The sequence below is a fragment of the Montipora foliosa genome, chromosome 10 (genome assembly GCF_036669935.1).
Source record: "Montipora foliosa isolate CH-2021 chromosome 10, ASM3666993v2, whole genome shotgun sequence".
Classification (NCBI taxonomy): Eukaryota; Metazoa; Cnidaria; class Anthozoa; order Scleractinia; family Acroporidae; genus Montipora; species Montipora foliosa.
In genome coordinates, this window is record NC_090878.1 from 9,949,372 (window position 1) to 9,962,518 (window position 13,147).

General features: G+C 39.8%; 2 protein-coding genes across 2 annotated transcripts; one reads left to right on the plus strand and one right to left on the minus strand.

The window, feature by feature from the left end:
* Positions 1–2,041: 2,041 nt before the first annotated feature.
* LOC137972509 (craniofacial development protein 2-like) lies at positions 2,042–3,085 on the minus strand. Its single transcript, XM_068819262.1, has one exon. It carries the CDS (start codon positions 3,083–3,085, stop codon positions 2,042–2,044), a length of 1,044 nt encoding a protein of 347 aa, XP_068675363.1.
* A 348-nt stretch (positions 3,086–3,433) lies between these two features.
* LOC137973228 (reticulon-1-A-like) lies at positions 3,434–12,971 on the plus strand. Its single transcript, XM_068820002.1, has 8 exons — positions 3,434–3,699; positions 5,184–5,404; positions 6,533–6,572; positions 7,459–7,557; positions 9,569–9,638; positions 10,096–10,142; positions 10,908–10,966; positions 11,966–12,971. The coding sequence occupies exons 2-8, from the start codon at positions 5,190–5,192 to the stop codon at positions 12,060–12,062; spliced, it is 627 nt and encodes a 208-aa protein (XP_068676103.1). The 5' UTR covers positions 3,434–3,699; positions 5,184–5,189; the 3' UTR covers positions 12,063–12,971.
* Positions 12,972–13,147: the final 176 nt, after the last annotated feature.

Genomic DNA, 13,147 nt, shown 5'->3' on the forward strand with positions numbered 1-13,147 from the left:
TTTCCGTTGCACAGGCCAAGCAACAATGGCGATCGATGAGGAAAACTACTTCGTGTAAGAAAAGATCAAGAATCACCAGGCCGCTCCTCTTCGCTAATTGGTCACAAAAACAATTTTGTGACCAATCAGAAGCAGGCAATTCGAACGCTTCTGGGAGTAAGTGCCCAGGTGCTCTTCACGTTCTTGTAGTAAACTTTCGCCACGAACATTCTATCGTCCCGACTAGCTGCCCTTGGGTCTCAGAGGTGGACAGAAAGTTGATATCATTTAAAGCTCTTTAAAAAAGTACAATTATTTGAGTAGGAGCCGTGAACTGGCCCAAAGACACCGACTCAGAGAGATGAAAATGGAAAATCCAAACAACTCATCAATTCACGGATCGCTGTAAATGATCAAGTAAGATTTCCTATACCCATCTGCGATGCTTTGACTGGCTTTCATGCAACAAGTGTGATGAGGAAAACGTCGGCGCTATCCAACACTGAGGTTCAATCTGAGAAGAGATTTTGAATAGTTGTTCAAGTGACCTTGAATATGCACACTCTGAGCACATCTAAGGACATGCTTGTGTGAAAACCTTGGCCGACGTCTGACGTGAAGCTAGATAGTGACTTATCCAAGTGGAGCTGTGTTCAAGTGCATGGTTTGTTTGCATACTTCGTTAAGCGACCTAAGATGAAATGAGGAGAGAGCACGCGCCTATACAACAATAAAAATTAAAATAGCACGCCTATTGTATTTCCGATTTGAATAACCGCAAGCGCCTCATCATTGGCCGAGAGTAATTGCCAACTCACTTAAGATACCTGATTTGGTGGCTTAAATTTAGTGAGAACTCGCTTGACTTTAAGCGAGTCCACTGGTAATGGTGTTTCCGTAAGCTGCATTGTCTTAGTCTTCTTCCTGCTGATGTACAAGCCTAGTTGGCTGGCAGCTAATGAGAGGTCTGATGTTTTCCGCTGTAATGGATCTCTAATAGATGACACGAGTGCAACATCGTCGGCAAAGTCGAGATCCTCAAGCAAAGACGTTAGTGTCCATCTGATGCCTATTGTCTTGCGCATTATCCAGTCGATGGCTATTAAGAATAACATGGGTGACAGGACGCAACCTTGGCGCACCCCGCTTCTGACACTGAACCAATCCGTTAGCTTCTTTCTATGGATAACACTGAAGAGAAATGGACCATATTCGTATTCTCAGTATTGGACTGGAACTAGCTTGCAATAGAGGCTAATGCGGGGAAATCTTTTCAAATGCAAATTCTTTTTAATATATTCCCCCGCATTAGCCTCCAGTGCAAGCTAGTTCCAGTCCAATACTGGGAATACGAATATGGTCTATTGCTGTAGAAACATTTGATAATGCTGATGATCTTCTCTGGGCACCCATAGGCTAGCAGGATACTCCATAAGGTGTCTCTGTGGATGCTGTCAAAAGCCTTTTCCAGATCTATGAAATTAATATGTACCTTAGTGTTCCACTCGATACACTGCTCAATGATATTTCGAAGGGTGAAAATGTGGTCTATACACCCTACTCCTGGTCTAAAGCCTGCCTGCTCCTTCCTTAAGATGGTGTTGATGGCATCACTTAGTCTCATCTTCATCATTTCAATACTTCTGCTGTGATGTTATCTATTCCAGGTGCCTTGTTGTTCTTCAGACTCTTGATCGCTTTCAGAATCTCATTTTTTGTTGGTGGCGAACAATCGATATCTAGTTTATCTCCAAAGGGCTGAGATATACAAGCGCGCTCTGCTGGATCTGGTCTGTTAAGGACCTCCCTAAAGTGTTCTGTCCATCTTTGTAGCTGTTTATCCTCGATTGTGATTCTCTTCCCATCCTTATCTTTCATTGCATCGCATTCTCCTTGGAATTTTTCAGAGAGGTCCCTTGTTATTCTGTACAACTCACTTTGCTCCCCCCTTATCGCAGCTTGTTCGGCTTGGGAGGCGAAGTTCTCATAGTGCATTCTCTTGTCCTTCCGTAAATTTTTCCTAACTTCTCTATTAGCCAATGAGTACTCTGCTGATAGTTTCTCAATTAGTCTCTGTGATCTTGCAGACCCTTTTTTTTCCCTTGATCTCCCTACGCTTGTCGATTAGGGACCAAGTCTTGGCACTTATCCAGTTCTTATCTCTTTTCCTTTTCTTCCCTAGCACACATTCGCATGCATGCAAGTAGCTCTCCTTTGCTATCCTCCATGCTGATTCTGCATCCCTTTCTGCCTGCTCATCGATGCTACTTAGAGCCTCATACCTATTTTTTACAGCTATAGAGAAATTCTTGCTGACATCTGGGTTTCTCAGCCTAGCAATGTTGTACCTTTGCCCCTTCTCTGCCATCTTGATGGGATTTCTTCTTAGCTGTAGTTTGACAGTTGCTAGAAGAAGGTGGTGGTCGCTTCCAACATCGGCGCCTCTCTTTACGGTGACGTTGTGAAGAGAGTGCTTCCAGCGACCATTTATCAAGACATGGTCTATTTGGTTCTTGACGTTCCCGTCTGGGGAGATCCATGTTAACTTATGAATCTCTTTGTGTTCAAAGATGGTACCCCCAATGACAAGATCATTTAAACCACAGATATCAGCCAATCTCTCTCCGTTCTCGTTCATCTCACCACATCCATTTTTTCCCCTGGTCTTTTCCCTTCCTTCGTTAGAACGTCCTACTTTGGCGTTCAAATCTCCAATCACTAGCAGAACATCGTGTGAGGGCACATTATCTAGTGCTTTTTGCAGCTGTTGATAAAATGTGTCCTTTGTCTCCTCCTCGGCATCGTTGGTTGGGGTGTAGCACTGTATAACAGATAGCTTTGTGTACCTGGATTTAAATCTTGCTACCATCCGTCTCTCGCTTATTGGTGTCCATTCTATCATGCTCTTCTTTGCCTCTTTTGACATCATGATCGCTACTCCTTCTCTATGGTCATTATCATTCCTCCCTGAATATACAATTGTGTTGCCCAGTGATGTTGTCACAAAGCCATTGCCAGTCCATCTGCACTCGCTAATGCCTAAAATATGAATGCGGTAAAGCAACATTTCCCTTTCCACCTGTGCGGTCTTGCCTGTTTGAAACATAGTTCAAGTGCCAATATGGCACTTTGACTTTGGGTTCAGGAGTGGTCGGATCATGCACTGTGCAGTCATTCGTCCAGCTCCAGGCTGGTAACCGTCTCCCACGTCCTGTGGTTGTGTATTTCTCTGATCAGTTTCCGTAGCGATTGTTTAGGGAGGGGAAAAGGGGCTACCCAAATCACTCTTAAAACTCACTCTTAAAATCCGCTCCTTCAAGGTTCGTTTTCAAGCTCCTCCTCCCTCTCTACTCTGAAATTCATCTAAACTTCACTTCACTTCTGACTTCTCCCAATCAACTTTCGAGATGAAAATCTAACGATGACTTAATCATCAATTTCAAAATTAAAAGATACTGATTGTGTTTCAATTATCCGCGATCGCTTTGTATTTGCAGACGAATTTGCCACTTTTTAAATTATTGGATGAAAGAAAAGCTGCGTTCGATAAATGTTGGAATTAATTAGTTCCTCGGAAACTCCGCAGTATTTTTGAATATTTAATATCAAGCAATCAGCTGCCCTTCCTCTGGAGTCCATATTCTTACCGTGAAAGACATTTATAATATTTTCTTTGTCCACGGATACTTGTAAATCAGATCCATCCAAGATTTAGCTAAGGTAAGATTTAAAAATGAGATTTTATGATTTTAGCAAGAAATAACATCATTTTTGTTGCAAACTGTGCGGTTTTCATTCGACAGACATTTATACAGTACTCGTCTTGGTGTTCGCAACGAAGAAACTATTGTTAGGTAAAATGTCAGCCCTATTTAGCGATACGCTCGAGTTTTTATCGTTTGCATTTCTTAAAACCGATGGCAAATTATGGCGATCGATGCATTTTTTAGCTAAACCATCGAAGTTTCCTATTAAAATTTTCTCGTCTACCATGTGTTATTATGCAAATCCTCTGTAGGGTGTGATCGATCATACATTAAAAGCTAGCTATGACACAAGACTGAAAATGATCTTTGATCCTCTGTTTTCGTATAAATAATAAGAACAAATCGAAATATACCAGAAATCAATGCACTGTTGTGAGCATAATAAAACACCTAAAAACAGCTCAGAATTTTCATACTTGCATACTTTTTTGAACTATTTTTTGAGGGAAAGTTGATAAAATATATTGACTATTTTTGAGTCGCTTGATGCAAATTTTTGACGAATTTTTCATCATTAAGCTATTCGATCTTCCGACGATGGCTTTTCCCGACCTAACATCGAGATACACTAGCAGCAAAGACTTGGTCTTTTTTTCGATTTCCGAAGCAATTGCATTTAATTTCTTGAAAAGTCTTTTTTCCAGTGAAATGTCAGCATTTTATCACTTACAAAATTTATAATGTAATGGTTCGTCAACACTGCCGACATCATACAGCCTTGTTGGTAGTTATTGGGCTGACCGTGCACGCTGGCACAATGCCAGCGGTTCGGCGGTGACTACTGGTGCTACTGGTGGGTTTCTGATGCACACAACTCCATCTTCTCCCTAATAATCATTTGCGTTGGGCTCAACAATGTTCGGCAAAATGCAACTGAAATGCGTGAATGCAAAATTAAATGAAAGACGATTATTATAGCGAGTCCTCTAACAACTGCGCCAGCCCTGCTCCTACGTTAAACTGAGCATTTTGGGGTTAGCAAGTTGCTTATCTAGCTAGGTTCTTCATAGACAATGTGTCCCCTGATCCGCGGGTTATACAGTGTCATACGATTTACCATCTCCACAATTTCAGTCTAGCAGTATGGACCTCACGAGTCTTCCACAACTCACTGGTGGAGCTGAATCCGAACTGATGATCGGGGGGTCGTAGGTTCGACTCCGAGCTCCGCCGAAGGAGCACACGGATCTTTCCGAGTATACCCGAGTCGCCCTGGAGAAATACATCCCGTAAATGTCAAATGTTATTAATTCACTGATATACGGCATCAAGAAAAAGGAACAACATCTGGCTACAGAGTGTCACCACGAGGCTTTTCCTCTGCGAAATGAAAACGCGCAGGAAGAACTATATTTATCAATCGAATTTGTTCGCTCTTGCTCTCGGACCCCAGGTCAAATGCAGGCTTTAATCATTGCCTTTTATTTTCTCTTTCAGAGCGGTATGGACGTTAAAGAAATCCTGTTATGGCATGACATCAAAGTTTCCGCCATCGTATTTGTCAGCGGTTTTGTTCTGCTGGTCTGCCTGACTCAGTTTAATGTGATTAGCGTCATCACTAATATAGCACTCATTTGCCTCGCTCCCATGCTAGCATTGAGACTGCTATTGACCGCCAGATCAGGTTTCTCAAAGAGCGACTTTGAACACCCACTCAAGTGCGTCACTTATTATTTGTACATTTTTTAATTACTTGAAGGACTCAAATGCTATCTGCAATTTTAAGTTAAAAACTTTCTAGCCTCTATATTAATAAAGAGCCAAAACAGATTATCTTGTACTACATATATAACTATCAGATTTTAAATCCCTCGCAATACAAGAACACACATCAGCTATTACTGATCATATCTTGGCTAGGGGGACACAATATAAAATGGGATCATTTTGAAATTCTCGTGTCCGGAAAAACTGATTACTACTGTAAGATAAAAGAAACCTTCTTTATACAGGAACTCAACTCGGCTCTACAAATGTCAATCCAACCAGTGACAAGCTGTCACTTTATTAATTTATCACTGCTATTTTTAGTTCGACCCAGATCTCTCGCTATTGCTATTGTATTTAACAGCACGGTCTTCTCCAAAATAACGGATACTTTCGAAAATGTGTGTGTTGCAGCATTCGAAATCTCAAGTCAAATTTAAAATGCATCGCCTGACAATGTTTATTACCGCCTTGTGTGTCATTTTTCTTATTAAGTTTCACATGAAATAACGGCTTAGCAGGTTTTCAGTCACCGGCAGACTCAAATGTTAAAGTCACTTTGAAGAGTATAATCAACAGCACCACAGGAAAGTATTGCTTAGTAGCTTTCATTTGAATGGTTATACTTTAGGAATTCACCCACAGAATCAAAAACTACTAGAACCACCTTGTACAGCACAATAAACATCACCACAGGAAACTACAGTCTAGTACCTTTCATTTGAATGGTCACACTTCAGGATTGAGCCCACTGACTAAAAAGGTAGAACTACTTCGACAAATACAATAAACAGCACCACAGAAAAGTATACAACTTTCAATGTCGATGGTCACATGGTAGAACTCGCTCATTTACATACAGCAACATTCAATAGGCTGGCATAGTTAAGTTTTGTTTTGAGAATCATGTTGTACATATAGAGAAAGATTTCTCTGGAATATTGAAAACTCAGTGGAAATGTTCATGTGTCAGTAAAATAACCGTTAGACATACAAAATTTAATTAACATATTCAGGAGATCGAGTTCGAAACGGGGACATTCGTTTGATAGACATTGCTTTTTTTACCGTTCATGTAGGGCGTACCTATCAAAGGACATTGAAGTACCCAAAGACAAGGTATGCAAATTTCTTTCGTACATTAAAGAAGAGCAATTCATGAAAAAATGTACCTACTATCAGCTTAAGGCGCTCGCGAACTAATTCTTGTAACCGATAGCTTCTACTAATCCTACTAAGGCTTACGAATTGCTCGACATCTGTAAAGTATGCGTATTGCGTAGCCTATGTTTGATGTAGTCAGCGACCATTAAAATCAGGATGAGCGCCTGTTTGATGTTGGGAGGGGCGTGCGCGCGCATTCTTATCTTCCTGTTAGACGAGTTGTCTTTTTCTTTTTAAATGAGAAAAGACACTTTTTATCCATGAAGCATGCTTTTACACTCAACATTTTGGCGTCACTTCTCCATTTAAGTCCATGATTGCAAGTACGAGATAAACACTCAATTTTGATAAACCTCAGGAAGCGTTCCTTTATTTCCGGGTGTCAACTACGTATGCACAACTAGAATGCTACCGTCAGTGCTCGGGTAAAATTCAAGGCAGGGTTTTCGTAGGAGTCGAATGAAAGGCGAGCTTTGTGACAAACATCTCCTGTATTTCTACACACGCGAACGGTTAATTATATAAAACCTGAGGAAAAGTAAACGACACTTCGTTACGCTTATAAAAACGACACGTATCTTACCAATGGACCACTTAACAGTTATGGCTAAGTTACCAGGCTCAAGAATGGAAATGAGGCTACCGGTGACTCTGTTTTGATACAAACCTTAGTGCTTTCGGCTAATTAGAATTACAACAACACAATTTACATGATAAAAGCAGTGAGGTCTGTATCAATACAAGGTCATCGGCAGCCTCACAGCCATTCATAGGCTACTGGTCACTGAGCAAACGACTGTAAAAAGCCCTATTGCGATATTGGACATATTTGTATTACTAGGCGGACAAAGTTGGTGAAAAAGTTGCCGAATTGGCTGTCTCATTTACGACAAAACTAAGGAGCTTGTTTTTGGTAGACGATTTGTCTGCATCTCTCAAGGTTAGTCTTATCAATTACTAATTACAGATTTAGGCAACAAACCTCTATAATAAACTAATTTATTATATAGCAATCAATTCGCAAGCAAAATGAAGCATTCTGATTGGCTGGTTTTTGGTCGGGATTTTACAGTACGCATTAGTACCATGGAAACGGTCCGTTTCCGTATTTTTTGTCTCTCCCGGGAAATTGACCATATTCGTATTCTCAGCCTGATTGGACTGGAACTAGCTTGCAATGGAGGCTAATGCGGGGAAGTCTTTTCAAATGCAAATACTTTGTAATACATTCCCCCCCCCCCCCCCCCCTCATTTGCCTCCATTACAAGCTAGTTCCAAGTCCAATACTGAGAATACGAATATGGTGTATTCAAGTTGAGCGCAACACAAAAAGTTCTTAAAAAGCGGAATATAATTTTCTTTCATCAAAACAGTACAATCAGTATTACAGTAAGCAGAGCTTACTTTTACATGTAAAAGGCACAGCCATTCAAAGTTCGCTGATGAAAGACGAAGCGTAGAATTGTCCGATCGCTCAAAAGAAACCATCCCATATAATAAACAACTTACTAACCTCACTTGCGCGGGACTGTACAAGGGGATATTGGCCCTCGATCGTTTTTGTACGGGCCTCGCTGCGCCTGTCCCGCAGCTACCGAGGGCCAATTTTCCCCAGTACGGCCCTTGCGCTCGGTTAGTTAGAGGTTAAGAAAACACAACTAATCAAGGAAAAATAATTGCCGGCACTTTCCAATGTACCGTTATTTCTAGTCGTAGTTCGTGTTTGAATTCCGTCGAGCGTATTCAAATGGTATCAACAAAAACACGACTCTAGGTACCCACTCAACTATACACAGGAGCTAACATTTGTATTAGACAAACACCAAGGCGTTTTAACTGATAAAAGGACTGTTTGCACTTGTTAAAGATTGCATGTTGTACAAAATCAGTACTCCGCTTTGGCCCGTTTGTGTCCGTTTTTAAAATCATAAGCTGATCAAACTGATGATACCGATGCTGATGGTGATGATTGTACTTTTGAAAGAATTAGGTAACGTTAGTTGTTCCCTAGTAGAAAGAAAGAATAACAATGGTAACTGAAATTCTGAAATAGTTTTTTTGTTGCAGAAATATAAACCGTTATGACGTAGAGTATCGCTTTGTAAAAGATTTAAGTCCATCCAATTTTCGAAAAGCCCCTAAACTGAAAGCAAATTTGCAGGGCCGCGGCAATACCGTGACTTGAGTATGAACTTTACTTAGCTTTTTCTCAACTTTAGAATATTGTTTAATAGTCGCCCTTTTAGGTAGCTACAACTTGTCCGATACAGCTCAAATTTTCAGGACTATTTCAACATAGTTCGATGTACAAAATGCTGTCGGCGTTTCTCAATTGTTTAACGCGTTTTGATTTTATATCATACTTTGTCTAAATTTCAGGTCAAAAACACTATTTTCAACGTCCATGGAAGATAACAAATGCAAAACGCAGTATATCCAAAATCGCTGACACTGTTTGGTTTAAAATTTATCTCAAAATCGATTGCTTCAAATTTTTCAGAAAAATTCAAGAGAACCTAACAGAAAAAATAACGTTCACATAAAAGAGTCAGGCTTTTTCGCATTCAAAACTATATTCAAGAAGCATAAAGATGATGTTTATTTCATTCTCATAGCACAAATACGGACAAAATAGTTTTGAGAAACTGACACCCCACTTATGGAAAAAAGGATCCATTCTTCAAAGATGCCTTGGATCGGTTTAGAAAAAAAAAATGTTTTGGCGAGCGAAACGTGATTTTTCGTACGCAAAGTGGATGAGCGAGCGGCGAAGTCGCGAGCGGTCGTCCTTCGTTCCGCGTGCCATCTACATGAGACGAAGGACTTTTCAAAAGTCTAAATGAGTATATGCAAAGCTATTGATTGTGCTCTTGCTACTGGCGTCAAAGTGGACACAAAAGAGACAATGGTTTGTTTTATCTTACTTAAAATATATATTGTTCTCCTAATAGCTGCTGGTAGCGCTGTATATTCTGTCCTACGTTGCGCAATGGTTCAGTGGAATAACGCTTACCTTTATCGGTGAGTATTCAGAATAAAAAGACGTTGTGTTTTACCATAAACAGGCTAGGAAGCTTTGATTGTTTTGCATCAAAACCGAGAAATTGGCTGATATCTCATTCAGTGCAACATTACATTTAAGGCAATCAAACTTAAACAACAACTAAGATTTGTATGGGGAAATTACGAGATTCGCCTTTGTTCAAAATAAGCGCAAACTTGTTTCAGTTGTTGTTTAATCTTTCATGAGGCTGTGCGCAGCAAAAGTTAGCGTTTACTTGAGCATAACAGGTACACAGGATCATGCTGCAAAAACGAGGAAAAGTTTTAGGAACGCTTCGGCGCCCAGCCAGTTTTCGGCCCCAAATTTTCATCGCATTGCTTCCCAACTGAGCCACAGGCTAAACCTCACATTGTCTGAACTCTCTGTGGCGCTTTTCGACTTCACCACTCCTTTTATTATTCAAACTTTGAACAGCATTCATTGGGGCATTTACCATTCCAAAGGTTTACGACATGTACCGGGTAAGTGAAGTAAATTGTCAATTCCTTGTTTTCTTTCCTAAGTTTAAACGATTTTCAAGTACAAAGAAATTAATTAGTTTATTTAGTCGAAAACACACGAAGCAATGAGCACACTATAAACCTCATTTTTGGGGTTTGTGTTGTATTTGTTTGCGTGTATGTGTGTGGTGCATGCCGACCTAAATTTGAATTAATATATACGCACAACACTGGCTGCCTATCTTTTTAACTTTGTCTTATTCTAGGAAGCCAGCCCCCTCTCTTTTTTCATTTAAAAACTGTAATTAGATTATTTAGTGTATCAATCAAAATAAAAGCTTTCGTTGTTGTTGACGCATGCGTAGAACAGAAGGAGCAAGCGCAAGGAGGCAGCGAAAAGAAAAGAGTACGTCCATAGCATTAAGCTTGTGATTGCATCTTATTCAACTCTATTCACACCGTTAAAGTCATGAGCAAAAGTAAACCTTAGCGAAAAAATCGATCAAAAATACTGAATCCACAATCTTTGCGTTTAGACTTTGTACTTTCAGCTGTGTCCTTATCTACGTGAAGGTCTGCATCTTCAGTGTGAAGAAGTCTCTAAATAATAATAATTTATGTGTCCACTTTGGAAGCCAAAAGGCTAACCAGAGAGAAAAGTTGAAAGAATTCTCAAATTAATTCACGTGTAGCTTCCATTTCACAGACGAAAATGTTTGAACCATACACAGTGCAAAGATAAAATTGATATAATAAGTTCATGCACTTAATTTCTTGTATTTTTAGACAGAGATTGACTCGTGTGTGGAGAAAATAAAGAGCGCCATTGATGATGTGACTAAGAAGTAAGAAATGCTACATCCTCATAGGATGGACTCATTGCTAGTTTGACACGAAAGCAGACGTACTCGAAGTTCGCGATACGCAAAAAGGCCAGTTCATTTTAGACGCAAACGTCAGTCGCAAGGACATTCACATTGGGTGCAAGGAAATAGGATGCGCATGTGTCCTCCACTGGGCTAACGCTGCCTTTGCACGTTTAGCACGGTCATTAGGGAGCTTAAGCACGCGCGTTTTTGAGACGCGGACGGCAAGCGGAAGTGAGCTGTTTTCCCTTTTAACTTTTCTTCACACAAACACATTTACATTGCCAAGTATCTTTTCTCCATTAGAGAATGATTAGTATAAAAATATGGGGGACACCGCTATCCTGGCACTCGAAATGTTCTCTTCCGGTTGCCGTCCGCGTCTCAAAAACGCGCGTGCTTAAGCTCCCTAATGTTTCATCCAAACACACACACACACAAAAACCATCGATCGATTGCAAACAAAAGTTCAATCCAAAAACAGAAACAGAATCAATATCGCAGCCATGCCCTCTTTATCGGCGTTACCTATGTTACTGCTGCCCGAGCCTTAGTATTAATACGAACCTGCGATATCTCGTATTGCTAAAAACTCTAAGATCGAGAAATTCTACGGTCAATAGCTCCAAACTATCCTAACTTGAAGGTTCGAGTCACCCGCGGCATTGCGTTCCCTGCGTAGCAGGTAGAGGGGAAGGAAGGGATTATTTTAGCTGGCCATTCTTCGTTGCATTAACCACAAGCCTTTATCGTGTTTATTTTTTTCTCATATATCAAGAGCCAAACAGCAGCCCTTTAGACCCTGAGCCAATCAGCGTGCTTTTAAGATTGTACAAACGTAACAAAAGTAGGTTGTGCTTGCGTGAGCTGAGTTCTTTGAGTTCTATTGGGTACAAGGTTTAAGCCAATCGCAGGGCTTGTTAAAAGAGCACTTTGTTATAAACTAAGTTATTTGACACTTATTTCATTTTCGTTTAGGATCTGTGCCAAAGTGCCAATGGCAAAACAAAAGGAAGCCTCGACGACCAACAGCAATGACCATGAACACGAAGACAATGACAAGAAGCAGTCTTAAGCCCTGTTGCTAAATTAACTATGTGACAAGGGATGCGTCTATTTTAATAGAACAATTTTAGTTGTTGAGGCCTTACTGTGTTATTTGTCATTTACAGCCGAGCTGTATTATGTAAGGTTGGTTAAACGGAACGCCAAAGGACATCGACTTCACATAAGAGGAAAGCCAAAATTGAAAATGATAAAGTTCTGATCCCATATTAACGAATATGCTAGCTGATTTAAGCAAAGATTGCAGTGGATTGTTGCTGGGCAAGTAAAGCGAGTTTTTTCTTGTTTCGACAAAATCGCTACAAATTATTAGAGATAGTCTTCCTTCCTAAAATTAATGACAATGTATCCATCAAATTTACGCATAAAATTTATGTATAGTTTTGACCAAAAATGAAGTTTAAAAAAATTCCGAGTAACTCTAGCATTAAAAGTCACGTACGAAAATGATTACTCCAAATCGTGTGAAGATCCGAATATTGCAAAAAGGAAGGAATAATGTTGAACATTGACTGAAGTTCTTAAATATATATAAATTAAATCTATAAGAGAAAAAAATTAAAATACAAAATCCTTAACAATCAAATTGTTTTTTAGCTGGATACGATGTTTTAAATGGGTAAAAAATGACTTTCTTTACAATATATTATCAAATAAGTTTAAGTTAAAGGCGAATTATTCTAGCATGTTATTGTTTATGAATAAAAACGCAGTGTTATATGCGAAAATATTTACCTATTTATTTAAAGAGAAAAATTACAGCAAGAAAACAGAATTAATCATTGCCATCAATTTTGTTACATAAGGGATGCCTTGTGTTTCACATCATATCAATCTTTCAGGATCTGTCTGATCGAGTAACGATTGCGAACCAGAAAAAGATAATCAAAATAAATAAATAAAGATACGATTTAACACGGTTGAATTTCAGTTTGTGCCTCCCATCACGATGGACTCCTGTCTCCAGTTGTTCGAAGGCGGGATAGCGCTATTTGCTGGATAAATCACTCTAGTATCGACTGGATAACTCAATTGGTTTTGCTAGTATTTATCCGCTGGATAGTGATTTATCCAGTGGATAGCGTTATCCACCTT